General features: G+C 43.5%; 2 protein-coding genes across 6 annotated transcripts in view; both read right to left on the bottom strand.

Moving 5' to 3' along the window:
* Positions 1–633: 633 nt before the first annotated feature.
* On the bottom strand, positions 634–14,060 carry LOC109867344 (fibroblast growth factor receptor substrate 2). Of its 3 annotated transcripts, none has more exons than XM_031801721.1 (7): positions 13,930–14,060; positions 13,010–13,109; positions 12,773–12,864; positions 12,345–12,531; positions 11,040–11,985; positions 10,153–10,316; positions 634–2,274 (listed from the first exon to the last, which is right to left on the bottom strand). In XM_031801721.1, the coding sequence occupies exons 5-7, from the start codon at positions 11,113–11,115 to the stop codon at positions 1,135–1,137; spliced, it is 1,380 nt and encodes a 459-aa protein (XP_031657581.1). In that variant the 5' UTR covers positions 11,116–11,985; positions 12,345–12,531; positions 12,773–12,864; positions 13,010–13,109; positions 13,930–14,060; the 3' UTR covers positions 634–1,134. The 3 variants fall into 3 exon arrangements, with proteins under 3 accessions (XP_031657581.1, XP_020312047.1, XP_020312046.1); XM_020456458.2 differs by having other exon boundaries at positions 11,040–11,159; XM_020456457.2 differs by having other exon boundaries at positions 11,040–11,159; positions 13,372–13,932.
* Positions 14,061–14,171: 111 nt separating this feature from the next.
* Positions 14,172–16,046, bottom strand: part of LOC109867783 (receptor-type tyrosine-protein phosphatase beta) — a 52,326-nt gene continuing 50,451 nt past the window's right edge. For all 3 annotated transcript variants that reach the window (XM_031801718.1, XM_031801719.1, XM_020457069.2), the window contains 3 exons: positions 15,785–15,920; positions 15,544–15,664; positions 14,172–15,111 (listed from right to left, as the gene is read on the bottom strand). In XM_031801718.1, coding sequence (XP_031657578.1) covers positions 15,089–15,111; positions 15,544–15,664; positions 15,785–15,920 — 280 coding nt within the window. In that variant the 3' untranslated portion in view covers positions 14,172–15,088. The remainder of the gene's footprint in view (positions 15,112–15,543; positions 15,665–15,784; positions 15,921–16,046) is intronic.

Genomic DNA, 16,046 nt, shown 5'->3' with positions numbered 1-16,046 from the left:
CGTCGAACTTCCGCGATACATATCGAACAGAGCCCTAAACGTCATATTGTAAAAAAACATTTTTTTTTAAAGGCACCCTGTTGTGCCTAGCTCCTTCACTATTGGTGACATCTTGAACAATCAGTTGGCTAGTGAGTTGACTGGCTCAATTTTTTTTTGTGATGGGACAGCTCCACTATAAATACCCACAAAAAGAACCTTGTCGCTAAAGAATATTATAAATTGAAGGGCTGACAGCCAAATTAGAACTGCACAGATATCAGATGGCATAATCTTATTTGTTGAAATAGAATTAACAAGAGGGATATCGAAACACATCCTGTCATTTACACATCGACTCATACCCAATACCAAGTCTCAAAACTGCATCAAAACTTGGGTTGCGTTCCCCGCTCCGACGCTGCGTGCATCAGCCAATGGTGGCGTGCCGTCGTGCACCAGATTGTTAGAACCTGTGTGTTTTACCAATACATAAAATACCTATCCGGGCATTATAAGATCTGGCATACGTCAGCAATGCCTAGACAGAGAAACATGCCGTATATTCATATCTAGTTTAGTACTAGAATCAGTGCTAGGTCATCTAGGACTAGAGTTGGGGGGGGGGGGGGGGCAACTGATGGGTTGAATACATAAAAACAGAACAGACATTTATTGTTCCAGGATCTAGTGTACAGTCAGAAACATGTAGTGTACCATGTAATCCTCAGATACTGAAATTACAGCAGCAATGCATGTAGTGAATCAAATCATTCAAAATGTCTAAATGGAATGCTTTGTTCAATAATTCTGATTTGTACCAGAGAGGGGGGGGGGGGGGAGGAATGCAGTCCAGTCTTATTAACATAATAAACAACCCAAATGCACTGTAGAATGAGTGAAGGAGAAGAGGTATTATATTACCATAGGAATAAATTGGTATATTGCAAGTAAGTACCTACTTTGGTAACCAACCACACACAACAGAAAGTCTGTTTAAATCTCATTTAAGACCTATTTCTGGAGTCTTTTTGAATACATTTACAATGTCTCCATGGCCTGTGTTTATTAAGAAAGTCCCCCGTGTAGACTGCCTTCACATTTTTTTTCTAAAGGGGTTCATAGTAGAAAAAGGTGCCAGGAGGATCTGTTCAGTCAGACAGTGCTTTTGGTGGGCAGCTCCGTGCTATTGTGCCGTGTTTTCCTCGACGTTCCGTCGTCGCGCGGCCGAGCCCTCTGCAGGCTTGACATGGCGGCGGTGCGCTCGATGTCAATGAAGGCGTAGAGCTCGGTGCGGCGCGTGGGGGTGGTAGGTGGCAGCGGCGAGGTGGGGGTGCGGGGTGTGTGGGGATTGCTGGTGTCCGAGGAGGCACCCTTGGCAGCTGCAGATGAAGAGGTGGTGGTAGATTCCATCTCCACCTCGATGTAGTTGAGCGTCTTGGGAGGCTCCTGACACAGCAGCCCCAATGGCCGGCGGAAGTCAAAGTTGAAGATGGTGGGTCCGTCGGTGCGGCGGCGTACCATGTCGGGGGCACAGCGGGCGCTGAGAGGAGCCGTCACATTCTCTGTGTTGACGTAGTTGTGGGAGGGTTCCATGGCCGAAAGAGAGGGGTAGGCTGACAGGGGGTGGGAGTAGGAGTGGTGGTGGTTGTAGCCGTTGAGGGATGGCGTCTTCAGCCCCCCCTGGCCACCTCCATTGTTCTCCACCTCCTCGTTGCTGGGCTTGCGGGTCTCCCAGACGGGCGGCAGAGCCGGGAGGTTCTCATAGTCCAAGAGGGCCGTGCGTCGCTGGGCTGAGTTGTTGGCATTCTGCAGGGTGTCGGGGGGCGTGCGGTGGGGGCGGGGGGCTGTTATTGGGGCAGTAACCCCGACAGAGGTGCCGTTGGAGTGTGTGTGGGGCGGCTGAGACTGGCCCTCCAGTAGGGCTGGGGCCTCTGTGGCACAGTGTGTGTCGGTGTGGCTGTTAGTCTCCCCCTCTCCGAGATCCGGGGACTCTGGGTCCTCCTCTGCCTCCTCTCCATCTCCACCCCCAGTAGACTGCTTCCCCTTGGCCATCTTCTTCTGCACAGGGGTGGGTCCCAGCACGAAGCGCACCCCCAGGGGCTCGAGCAGTACCTGGGGCTCTTCCTGGAGCTGGGGCATGGGGGGCAGAGGCTCTGGTCTGGCTACCCGTGGAGGGGGGGGTGTAGGGGAACACTGGGACTGGCCTGAGTCGGGGCTGTCCAGGGGGGCTGGAACAGTCAGAGGGCTAGGCTGGTCATCCAGCAGACCTGTGGTGTTCACATAGGTGTGGATCTGTAGACGGATCAGGAGACTGGGTTAATATAACATCGTCATCACACCAACTCGGCAGCTTTTACATATTACCAATCAATGTCACAGTGGATGTTCTCTTTAGTCTAGGACAGGGTTCTCAATTTAAATAAACATTAGTTAGGCCAAGGGATCCATGGAATAAGTTTAGTGGGTGTAATACAACACAATGTAATCAGAGTCCAACATTATGGCCGGGGCCAGTAAAAACAATAACCAGTAACATTCCAGTTCCACATTTACCTGCTCTGTCGCAGTCCACCATTGAAGACTAGACTACACACGGAAAAGTCATGCTATTTGTATTTTAACAATATGATTGGCCATTCATTGACGCACCACCACGCTCCCACGAGTCACAACTTCTCAAGCACTCAAACAGTACATGAGTTGGATTCCTTGACACAGCACACGCGAGCTGTCCAGAACAAAAATAATCACCCATCAATCTACCTACTGATATTATTTTAGGGAAAGTGATTTATAGAAGTAAACCTTCAGTAGTGGCTACTGTTGATAGTCTGCCAAAAGAAAGCTACAAAGACACCTAGCATTTGTCTTGGCTAGCCTACTGTAGCAAGGTCCATATCTTGTTTGGAAAGCAGAACAGCTTAATGGGAATTTCATATTCATCATCTCCAGCACCACCCCAACAGCAACATATGTGCAAATAGTGTGTTTCTATGTTAGATAGAGGAAGATAAGTGTTTCCAATGACATCCGTGTGCATCGTGTGATTTGAACCAATTATGAGTAAAAATGTCCTACTAATTGGTTTGTCATTGGAAACACTTATACTCTATTTTTTACTAGGAAACAGAAACGCGCCATTTTCACATCCAGCGCATTTGGGAAGTATTTAGACCCCTTAACCTTTTCCATATTTTGTTACATTACAGACTTATTGTAAAATATATTTTTTTTTTACAAAAACAAAATGTTTTTCAAAATGTATGCAAATATATTTAAAAAAATACAAATAATTATATCACATTTACATTAGTATTCAGACACTTTACTCAGTACTTTGTCAGTGATTACAGCCTCGAGTCTTCTTGGGTATGACACTACAGGCTTGGCACACCTGTATTTGGAGAGTTTCTCCCATTCTTCTCTGCAGATCCTCTCAAGCTGTGTCTGTACTTTGCTCGGTCCCTGCCTCTAAAAAAGATCTCCATAGCATGATGCTGCCACCACCATGCTTCACCGTTAGGGATGGTGCCAGGTTTCCTCTAGACATGACGCTTGGCATTCAGGCCAAAGAGTTCAATCTTCGATTCATCAGACCAGAGAATCTCCAAGTGGGCTGTCACGTGCCTTTTACTGAGGAGTGGCTTCCGTCTGGCCACTTTACCATAAAGGCCTGATTGGTGGAGTGCTGCAGAGATGGTTGTTCTTCTGGAAGGTTCTCCCATTTCCACAGAGGAACTCTGAAGCTCTGTCAGTGACCATCGGGTTCTTGGTCACCTCCCTGACAAAGGCCCTTCTCCCACAATTGCTCAGTTTGGCAGGGGGGCCAGCTCTAGGAAGATTATTTCGGACATTCCAAACATCTTCCATTTAAAAATGATAGGGGCCCCTGTGTTCTTGGGGACCTTCAATGCGGCAGAATTATTTTGGTACCCTTCCCCTGGTCTGTGCCTCGATACAATCCTGTTTCGGAGCTCTACAGACAATTCCTTTGACCTCATAGATCAGTTTTTGCTCTGACATGCACTGTCAACTGTGGGACCTTATATAGACAAGTGTGTGCCTTTCCAAATCATGTCCAATAGATTGAATTTCCCACAGGTGGATTCCAATCAGGTTGTAGAAACATACTTTCCGAATGCACTGAGTCATTATAACCAAATCTAGCCTATTAATAGATTAATATAGAGAGGCCCTGCATTTAAAAACTAAACCCTGTCTGGGACAGTAGATATCCCAGTGAGAGAAAAAAAGTTGGATCCTGGTCATATTATTCATCTACAATGTATGTTCTTAACCCTGAGCAACATGGGCCTGGGAGGCTCACAGGGATATTGGTATCCATAGTAACTCCCCCAATTATACATTATCCAACTGTATCCCCCCCCCCCCCCCCAAAAAAAAAGAAATGCACTGTAGTTTAAACTTTAAAACTGCTAAATATTCTCCGTCATGGTAAAATGTGTCAAATTTTAAGATAGCAGCTTTAAATCTGCAACAACAAAAAATGTCTTTGCCCCATGACAAAATGTATAGAACGCAGGAAATTAGCTTGAAAACAGTTTTTTTTAATGCTCTGGCGCAGGCCTTTGAAATGTTCCTTCCCATGGCCCGAGCCTTGGTTCGTCCAGCCATGCACTGCCGGAGTCATAGTAAAACTCCTTATATGCCATTTTTATCGAACACAAGTTGTGTTTTGATTTTGAGAGGGTCCCTGTTGAATTTTCTTTCACAAAAAGGTATCCCCAGACACAAAAGGTTTGAGAACCCCTGGTCTTGGAGACCTCAAAATGTGCTCTGCCAAACAACTCAAACATTTCTATTGAGAGGTCTTGTTTCATCTACACTGTGCACAAAACATTAGGAACATCAGTTCTTTCCATGACAGACTGACCAGGGGAATCCAGGTGATCCCTTAGTGATGTCACTTGTTAAATCCACTTCAATCAGTGTAGACGAAGGGGAGGAGACAGGTTAAAGACGGATTTGTAAGACTTGAGACATGGACTGTGTGTATGCCATTCAGAGGGGAATAGGCCAGATAAAAGATTTAAGTGCCTTTGAACGGGGTATGGTAGTAGGTGTCAAGCGCATCGGTTTGAGTGTGTCAAGAACTTCAACACAGATGGGGTTTTTCACGCTCAACAGTTTGCCATGTGTATCAAGAATGGTCCACCACCCTAAGGACATCCAACCAACCTGACACAACTTTGGGAAGCATTGGTGTCAACATGGGCCAGCATCTCTGTGGAACACTTGACACCATGTAGAGTCCATGCCCAGATGAATTGAGGCTGTTGTGAGGGCAAAAGGGGGTGCAACACAATATAAGGAAGATGTTCCTAATGTTTTGTACACTCAGTATATAAAGCTATAAGGGCTGGAGTATTTCAGTGTGCTGGCCTTATTCTATTCCCTCAGATGTTTATGTGTTTGAAGGGAGTTCTCTGCCATTACATTTTTTGTGCTGGCTGCCTAAGTGTTATTTCAGGTCGCTTAAGTCCAAACAGTGTAACAAAAATAATAAATCAACGACTAAATCCAGTTATAAAGTATGCAGAAAGATAATGAACCTATATATTTTTTACAATATCTTTGAGAATAAAAAGGGGCCCCTGAGTGGTGCAGCGGTGTAAGGCACTGTATCTCAATGCTAGAGGCGTCACTACAGACCCTGGATCGACTCCAGACTATCACACCCGGCTGAGATTGGCCCAACGTTGTTCGGGTTCATTATTATTATTATTATTTTTTTTATATTTTTACTTAACCTTTATTTAACCAGGTAAGCCAGTTGAGAACAAGTTCTCATTTACAACTGCAACCTGGCCAAGATAAAGTGCGACAAAAACAACAGAGTTACACATGGAATAAACAGACGTACAGTCAATTACACAATAGAAAAATCTATATACAGTGTGTGCAAATGTAGTAAGATTAGGGAAATAAGGCAATAAATAGGCCATAGTGGCTAGAATGATAGATGATAGAATAGCTAGAATGATAGATGTGCAAGTGGAGATAATGGGGTGCAAAAGAACAAAAATAAATAACAATATGGGGATGAGGTAGTTAGGTGTCCTATTTACAGATGGGCGGTGTACAGGTGCAGTGATTGGTAAGCTGCTCTGACAGCTGATTATTAAATTATTAGTGAGGGAGATAAGTCTCCAGCTTCAGTGATTTTTGCAATTCGTTCCAGTCATTGGCAACAGAGAACTGGAAGGAAAGGAGGCCAAAGTAGGAGTTGGGGGATGACCAGTGAAATAAACCTGCTGGAGCACGTGCTACACGTGGGAGTTGCTATGGTGACCAGTGAGCTGACATAAGGTGGGGCTTAACCTAGCAAAGACTTATAGATGACCTGCGGCCAGTGGGTTTGGCGACGAATATGAAGTGAGGGCCAGTCAACGAGAGCATACAGGTCGCAGTGGTGGGTAGTATATGGGGCTTTGGTGACAAAACAGATGGCACTGTGATAGACTACATCCAATTAGCTGAGTAGAGTGTTGGAGGCTATTTTGTAAATGACATCGCCGAAGTCAAGGATCGGTAGGATTTTTACGAGGGTAGCAGCAGCAAGAGCGACATCATTCATATACACAGAGAAAATAGTTGGCCCGAGAATTTAACCCTGCAGCACCCCCATAGAGACTGCCAGAGGTCTGGACAACAGGCCCTCCGATTTGACACACTGAACTCTGAGAAGTAGTTGGTGAACCAGGCGAGGCAGTCATTTGAGAAACCAAGGCTGTTGAGTCTGCCGATAAGAATGCGGTGATTGACAGAGTCGAAAGCCTTGGCCAGGGTGATGAATACGGCTGCACAGTATCGTCTTTTATCGATGGCGGTTATATCATTTAGGATCTTGAGCGCAGCTGCGGTGCACCCATGACCAGCTCGGAAACCAGATTGCATAACGGAGAAGGTATGGTGGGATTCGAAATGGTCGGTGATCTGTTTTGTTAACTTGGCTTTCAAAGACTTCAGAAAGGCAGGACAGGATGGATATACAGTTGAAGTCGGAAGTTAACACACACCTTAGCCAAATACATTTAAACCCAGTTTTTCACAATTCCTGACATTTAATTGCAGTAAAAATTCCCTGTCTTAGGCCAGTTAGGATCACCACTTATTTTAAGAATGTGAAAAGAATAATAGTACCCAAAAAATTTATTTCAGCTTTTATTTCTTTCACCACATTCCCAGTGGGTCAGAAGTTTACATACTAAAAACTAATTTAGTGTAGCATTAACTTGGGTCAAATGTTTCAGGTAGCCTTCCACAAGCTTCCCACAATAATTTGGGTGAATTTTGGCCCTTTCCTCCTGACAGAGCTGGTGTAACAGTCAGGTTTGTAGGCCTCCTTGCTCGCACACATTTTTTCAGTTCTGCCCACACATTTTCTATAGGATTGAGGTCAGGGCTTTGTGATGGCCACTCCAATACCTTGACTTGGTTGTCCTTAAGCCATTTTACAACAACTTTGGAAGTATGCTTGGGGTCATTGTCCATTTAGAAGACCCATTTGTGACCAAGCTTTAACTTCCTGACTGAGGTGTTGAGATGTTGCTTCAATATACCCACATCATTTTCCTCCCTCATGTTGCCATCTATTTTGTGAAGTGCACCAGTCCCTCCTGCAGCAAAGCACCCTCACAACATGATGCTGCCACCCCCATTCTTCACGGTTGGGATGGTGTTCTTCGGCTTGCAAGCCTCCCCCCTTTTCCTCCAAACATAACGATGGTCATTATGGCCAAACAATTCATCAGACCAGAGGTAATTTCTCCAAGAAGTACAATCCTTGTCCCCATGTGCAGTTGCAAACCGTAGTCTTGCTTTTTTATGGCGGTTTTGGAGCAGTGGCTTCTACCTTGCTGAGCGGCCTTTCAGGTTATGTACCCGTTTCCTCCAGCATCTTCACAAGGGCCTTTGCTGTTGTTCTGGGATTAATTTGCACTTTTCACACCAAAGTACGTTCATCTCTAGGAGACAGAACGTGTCTCCTCCCTGAGCGGCATGGCGGCTGCGTGGTCCCATGGTGTTTATACTTACTATTGTTTGTACAGATGAACGTGGTACCGTCAGGAATTTGGAAATTACTCTCAAGGATGAACCAGACTCGTGGAGGTCTACAATTTGTTTTTCTGAGGTCTTGGCTGATTTCTTTTGATTTTCCCATGATGTCAAGCAAAGAGGCACTGAGTTTGAAGGTAGGCCTTGAAATACATCAACAAGTACACCTCCAATTGACTCAAATTATGTCAATTCGCCTATCAGAAGCATCTAAAGCCATGACATCATTTTCTGGAATTTTCCAAGCTGTTTAAAGGCAGTCAACTTAGTGTATGTAAACTTCTGACCCACTGGAATTGTGATACTATGAATTATAAGTGAAATAATCTCTAAACAATTGTTGGAAAAATTACTTGTGTCATGCACAAAGTTAAGTGTATGTAAACTTTCGACTTCAACTGTAGGTCTATAACAGTTTGGGTCTAGAGTTTCTCCCCCTTTGAAGAGGGGGATGACCGCGGCAGCTTTCCAATCGCTAGGGATCTCAGACGATACGAAAGTGAGGTTGAGCAGGCTAGTAATTTTAGAAAGAGAGGGTTCAGACTGTCTAGCCTAGATGATTTGTAGGGGTCCACATTTTGCAGCTCTTTCAGAACATCAGCTATCTGGATTTGGGTGAAGGAAAAGCGGGTGGGGGCTTGTGCAAGTTGCTGTTGGCCGGGGTAGGGGTAGCCAGGTGGAAAGCATGGTCAGCCCTAGAAAAATGCTTATTGAAATGATCGATTATCGTGGATTTATCGGTGATGACATTGCTTCCTAGCCTCAGTGCAGTGGGAAGCTGGGAGGAGGTGCTCTTATTCTCCATGGACTTTACAGTGTCCCAGAACATTTTGGAGTTTGTGCTGCAGGATGCTAATTTCTGTTTTGAAAAGTTAGCCTTTGCTTTCCTAACTGTCTGTGTATATTGGTTCCTAACGTCCCTGAAAAGTTGCATATCACGGGGGCTATTCGATGCTAATGCAGTACGCCACAGGATGTTTTTGTGCTGGTCAAGGGCAGTCTGGAGTGAACCAAGGGCTATATCTGTTCTTAGTTATTTTTTAAACGGGGCATGCTTATTGAAGATGGTGATGAAAGCACTTTTAAAGAATAACCAGGCATCCTCCACTGACGGGATGAGGTCAATATCCTTCCAGGATACCCAGGCCAATTTACAGACGCAGGCAATGAGGCTGAGATCCTGGTTGAAGACAGCAGAGGTGTATTTAGAGGGCAGGTTGGTCAGGATGATATCTATGAGGGTGCCCGTGTTTACGGATTTGGGGTTGTACCTGGTAGTTTCATTGATAATTTGTGTGAGATTGAGCGCATCTAGCTTAGAGTGTAGGACGGCCGGGGTGTTAAGCATATCCCAGTTTAGGTCACCTAACAGTATGAACTCTGAAGATAAATGGGGGGCAATCATATGGTGTCCAGGGCACAACTGGGGGCTGAGGGGGGTCTTTAGCAAGCAGCAACGGTGAGAGACTTACTTCTGGAAACGTGGATTTTTAGAAGTAGAAGCTTGAACTGTTTGGGCACAGACCTGGATAGCATGACAGAACTCTGCAGGCTATTTCTGCAGTAGATTACGACCCCGCCCCCTTTGGCAGTTCTATCCTGGCAGAAAATGTTATAGTTAGGGATGGAAATTTCAGGATATTTGGTGGCCTTCCTAAGGATTCAGACACGACTAGGACATCAGGGTTGGCGGAGTGTGCTAAAGCAGTGAGTAAAACAAACTTAGGGAGGAGGCTTCCGATGTTAACATGCATGAAACCAAGGCTTTTACAGTTACAGAAGTCAACAAATGATAGCGCCTGGGGAATAGGTGTGGTACTGGGGTCTACAGGGCCTGGGTTAACCTCTACATCACCAGAGGAACAGAGGAGGATAAGGATACATATAAAGGCTATAAGAACTGGTCATCTAATGCGTTGGGAACAGAGAATAAAAGGAGCAGATTTCTGGGCGTGGTAGAATAGATTCAGGGCATAATGTACAGACAAGGGTATGGTAGGATGTGAGTACAGTGGAGGTAAATGTAGGCCTCCACCTAAGCTCCTTTTATCCAGAAAAAATATATAGTTTGGTGTTGAGTTGCTCTCTCACCGCATCATCAGCCACTAGCAGGGGGTGTGAGGACTCCTCTCCCACCGAGGGCAGGCGGGTGCTAGCCACAGATGGGTGGCGCGTGGAGGGGTGCGAGGGGGTGTCGCCCACCGAAGGGATCCGGGTGACACCATTGGGCACGGTGGGGACAGAGTAGCCCAGAGCTAGATAGAAATAGAGAAGGGAAGAACTGGGGGGGGTCAGTGGGGACAATGTCCCAGAGACTATTTGGAACAGGCCATTTCTTTCTCGACAAGCTAAACAAAAGAGTACGTAGCCTAAACTTTTCAACTATAGTAGATTGACATATTCTAGTGATTGGCGGCAGGGTAGCCTAGTGGTTAGTGTTGGACTAGTAACTGGAAGGTTGCAAGTTCGAATCCCCCAGCTGACAAGTTACAAATCTGTCGTTCTGCCCTGAACAAGGCAGAACGAACCCACTTTTCCTAGGCCGTCATTGAAAATAAGAATTTGTTCTTAACTGACTTGCCTAGTTAAATAAAGGTAAAAAAAAATGTTTTGTTTTAAATGGCTGAGGAAAAGTAAACGTGGACAGTTATTCTAACATGTTCAAAGAGCACATCAGAATTGGGTAAGAAGGACCGGACCGCACATTGTTGCATCCTAGACTTGCATGTTCTGCTAATATGAATGACCTTATTCTAAATGCGATTTCTGTCATTCTGAGCACTGGGGTGGGGGGGGATACCCTAATCAGGTTACGCACCCAATGCAGGTCCAGTACATTTCTCAAATGTCCGGCAACATGGAAATCATATATATTTCCGTGTTGTATATATGGCAATGGGCATTTCAGGTCATTGCAAGTATGGGAAGAAGTATTCATAATTGGGCCAGTTCTAGTTGTAGGATGAATAAGGTCTTACCAGACTGGTGGTTGGCCTCCAGCACAGCCTCCTCCACCACACTGATGCTGTGGCTGTGCATTACCTCCTGCAGCATATTGAAGATCTCCTCTGCCCGCACACACTTGAAGGCAAAGATCCCTAAAAATACACAAACAAATGCAAAGACAAGAAACAAATAAAACACAGTCAAACTGCAGTCAAAACAGTGAAATTGCAGTCAAAAAACAACCCAGGAATCACATATGGGCGCACGACCGCAATACAGACAATTGAGACGCACAACCACTATCAGCACTGCTTAGACCTTCATGTTTACAAAAGGTTTGTACATTTATCGGGTCTTCGAACCTATGCCCTTGTCTACCTTGTGATCACTGATCTAAATGGACTAGGTAGGGGAAGGCAACAGAGTGGTAGAGATAAAGGACAAGGAAAAGATAGCAAAATATCAATAAGGAACACATTCTTTATCCCTTTACTAGGTAGTAGTTGTGGAATTACTAGAAGCACAAGCATTTCGCTACACTCGCATTAACATCTGCTAACCATGTGTATGTGTGACAAATAAAATTTGATTTGAACTACCATAAATACAGCATAACAATAGACAAACTAACACTGCATAATGCACAAAGAGAAAACACAGAACACACAGCTATGCTCTACTTGTGCAACAAAACAAACAAAAAAACTCCCTCTCACAGCACCACACAGAGTCAGACACAGGCATCAATACTGTAACCACAGAAATAGAATCAGTAAAATGGACATCCAATCCATACTTAAGTCAACGATGCCATAATGATTATATTTCTGACTAATATTTCTGGTAATCACAGTATTATGTCATTCATCATCACAGCATGAGGTGGGAACACAAGGAGTGTGACTTACCGGAACCCATAGTAACCACCCCCCTGTCACAACCCCCACCCCTCCCTCTCTCTCACCACCAGTCCTCATCCTTTTGAAAGCATGGATGGAGTCCAAAAATAACCACACAGACATATGTGTCATTGGCATTGCAGCATAATCAATGACAGGTCCAAGTCAATATATCAACAACAAAGCTGATGTTGTTGGGGCCTAATGGACCTAGTTGCAGATATGATTCAATGTATTCTGATGTTTACCATGGTTCATGTTAGATCCACAACACGGTGTATAACATTTTCAACATTATTACACCATTGTATGTATACTCCTGCCCAGGCAGCTGAGGCACCACATACGTTAGTTAGCTTTGGAGTGACAAATAAAGAATCAACAAAGAAAATAAGTTAAAACAATAATTGTGTGGAATGGAAATCTCTATTAGTTGACCTGGTCCCGTCTTGCAGCGGTGGCCGCTCTCGAATGAGAAGAGGTTGGAGTCGTAGCCATAGCGACGCAGGCACATGTAAGGCCACCTAACATCGTCACGGCGATGGGTGTGGAGGACCAGCTCTGCCTCTGTCAGCTCCATCACGCCCGAGCCCAGCTCGTTCCCATCATCATCCACATTTATCACCTGGCAACAGAACAATAACTTTAGAAAACACTCTGTGTCAGTCAACACAAACATGTCTACACTGCAATGCACTGAAGATGGTATTCATTGTGAAAACAATATTTCCCATTAATTCAGGTGGGAAGTCCACAGATTGTTTTTTACATGTTGCGAAATCTGTCATACCTAGAATTTGGGTTGACTTAGCTCGGCAATGGCCCACCATTGAAGTAGGATTGTTGTAACAGATAAAGAGACCAACCTTAAATTTGGTTTGATGATTATCTGGGATTGACTCCTTCTCTGGACAGCTCAAGCAGCTTCCCATGGCTTCTTCAGAGCACCATCTGATGTCTGGGGGATAAGGAATGTGAAACCATTAGAGCCAATACAGTGTCAGTGAGTGAATGAACATCATGGAGTTGTAGTTAGCTACATGTGATTGATGTGAAAGAGACAAAGTGACAAACTCTTTATTAACAGAGGGTTTCTTTCTTACCTAGATCCAGCCACCAGTATCCCTGGTTCTTTCCTCCGAGGCTGAGGAGGAGCAGTCATGATGCTTTACCTGCTATGCCAACATAAAATGTGGGCCTGCCCTGCACACATTTAGTTTACTGTCAGCAAAGTTAGGTAGCTAGCTGGACGAATACATTTGACAACTGATGATCTAGCAAGCTAGTGTGTGATACAATTGGAGTTAGCTAGCCAGTTAGCCTTTGTGTCTTCCAAGTTTAAAAAAATGTAACGTTCGCTAGCTAGGAAAGCTCATTAGCTAGCTACGGTGGCTAACTCCATTGTAGTAGCATGGGCCAAAGCTTTTTTAAATGAGATTTGATTACAGATTTTTGACTTAGTTACCTTATTGATATGAAACGGTATGACTAATAGAATTGTTAATTTAGCGATAGTGTCTTCATCTATTGGTTAGACGTGGTGTGGACAAACTAGCGTAGCACCTTCATGTGTAGCTTTCTGGCTAACTAGTTAGCTAGCTCTCCGAACTCGTGAGGACGGTGGTTATGTCCTAACTTTACCAGCCAAGATAACTAACGTTAGCTAGCTAATTAGTAATTGGTCAAAAACTAAGCTGAATCAAATGCATCTCTTTGCTAATACATTAACGGATACATACGAGTCCCTGGCAAATGGATGGGGTAGTTCTTCCAAACGTTTCAGACACAAACGATCGGAACCAAGCTAGCTAGCTCTGCTATAGCATATTAAGCTAGCGTTAGCCTGTTGTGTTAGCTCAACACCACCATCCTTCCTCTGGGTTGCTAAAGCGCCAAAAAAAAACAATCACAACTTCTTCCAAAGGTGGCTACCATTCTTGTTTTCGAACGCAAATTGGTGTAATTCCATGTATAATCCTTTATGTCTCGATATAGAGTGGAACAATATAATAAGCTATTTTACCTTAGTCGCACCGTCTTTTAGCTAACGTTATATATGTAGCTAGCTAGCTGGCCAGCTACATCACAGCAACTTGGCTAAACTTCCGAGAGTTTGAGGCAATCATTTTCGATGTGGTGAACTGCGCACGCGCGGGGATGAGGTTTGTTACTCTTGGTGGCATACCACCAAGTCATGACTCCAGCATACATCAATATTGACAATGAATACATTAATAATATGAATAAAACATTATATCAATTATATATTTTTCAGTTATGTAAGTATTTTATTGAAACACTTGAAGAATATATTAATTCCCTCATCTTGATATTATTACAGGCTTACATTGATTGCAACATAGGAAAACTGCATTCAGTAATTACTATAATTTGTGTAACGATTCACAGAATCCAATCATTCACTCATATGATTACAGTCATGTTGACAATGTAGGGTTGTGGATTTGCAGATGTGTGATTTGTAGTTCCATGACATGATGATAAAATACATCATTCTTATTTTTACATAGGCTACACACAAATGTGGATTTACACAACATACACAGTGTGCTTTCATAACGCATATGATAATCCTTTTTTATATTCAAGCGATATATCACAGTTATACAATATCTACAAATACATGTATACATCTACATACATATATCATATATTTATGTATGTCCTCAGTGCTTATGAAAATAAGTGTAACTTCAAACAGAAATAATTTTTGTCTAACATTTCAGAAAGGTGACTTGTGAAAGTTACAGTAGCCTATACACTTATTGAATATGTGAATACTGTTATATGAATTTGATTGATGTATTATTAGATTTTTTACAGTTTTCAGTGTATAATGTTTTTTGGTCTGTGCCACATAATAATGTGCAAATGATAGCTTAACAACAAAAAAATTAAAAACTGTGTACAAATGCCAACAATGCAAATGTAAAGCATATACATAAACACACAGATATAAGACATGTATATACAATTCAGTTAAACTTCATATTATTTGATATAATTAAATAGCTATACATTTTACTATATTTCATAATATCTGAAAAGAACAATCAACAAAAATAGTAGAAAAATAAAATTGCCACGTATCCCTGCAGTGCTATACTTGTGAAAGTACAAACTGTTTTCTTTTTTCTCTCCTTCAGTAGTCCTTACAATCTTTAATAACTGGCATATACCATATCTGTAGGCAAAAAACAAAACAAAAATATAATTTGTGATGACAGCCAACTACCAAACCTCATAGATATGTGCTACCATAGCTGCATTGTGTGTTTGAAAGAGTTGCTTATTAAGTAACCTGGTCTTATACACTGTATGTGTTGTAGCCATCTCTACTATCTTTGCCATGTCATACACATTTGCTACACTAGGATAGTGGGTTTGATTCCCGGGACCACCCATACATACAATGTATGCAAGCATAACTGTATGTCGCTTTGGATAAAAGCATTTGCTATATGGAGTATATTATATTACTAACACAGACAGGAGTTGGCTAAGCACAAACAGACTGGACCATGTACCAGGCTAATATTTGAAAGAATAGATCATCTGTGATGTCTTCCAATTATAAACTACAATATAGAGAGTTCTAAGGAATGTGAGGGCTTACCTCGTTGGGGGTCAGGGTTCACATTCTCATAGATGGGGTAGAGGGGGTTCTCCTGCTCACTGCGAAGCTTCCTGGCTCGGAGGACGTCCCTCACACACTGGTGCAGGTAAGCATACTGGCACTGGAAAGAAAATGACCACATCCAGAAATATAACTGTTATTACAGAATATATTATTACATAACATGGGTTCTGGGGTTCACACACACACACAGCCAGTGGACCCCAACAGACAGTCTCACCTCAGTCTGAACCATGTGTGAGCGGTGGAGACGCAGGTCGAAGACAGCTCCGTAGATGTCCACTGTGTCCTTGGTGTCCAGCTGCTGCAGCACTCTGTCCAGGGATATGAAGGTGCCTGTGCGGCCCACGCCAGCACTGTCATAGGGAGGAGAGGGAGACAGAGAGAGAAAGAAAGAGAGAGAGGGTCGGAGGCCAGATAAAATTTAGTCACACTACCCAAACGGAGAGGGTAAATATAATTTGACTACATAATTTCAGTCA

The sequence above is a fragment of the Oncorhynchus kisutch genome, linkage group LG22 (genome assembly GCF_002021735.2).
Source record: "Oncorhynchus kisutch isolate 150728-3 linkage group LG22, Okis_V2, whole genome shotgun sequence".
Classification (NCBI taxonomy): Eukaryota; Metazoa; Chordata; class Actinopteri; order Salmoniformes; family Salmonidae; genus Oncorhynchus; species Oncorhynchus kisutch.
Note: the sequence above shows the minus strand (reverse complement) of the source record. Positions and strands in the feature narration are given on the sequence as shown.

Excerpts from the sequence above, each read along its gene's own strand:
- LOC109867344 (XM_020456458.2), bottom strand. The coding sequence starts at position 12,838 with ATGGGAAGCTGCTTGAGCTGTCCAGAGAAGGAGTCAATCCCAGATAAT. Across the intron at positions 11,160-12,344 it reads CCGCTGCAAGACGGGACCAG|GGATCTTTGCCTTCAAGTGT; the intron begins GTCAACTAATAG and ends GTGTATTTTTAG. Across the intron at positions 2,275-10,152 it reads TGCTAGTGGCTGATGATGCG|ATCCACACCTATGTGAACAC; the intron begins GTGAGAGAGCAA and ends ATCCGTCTACAG.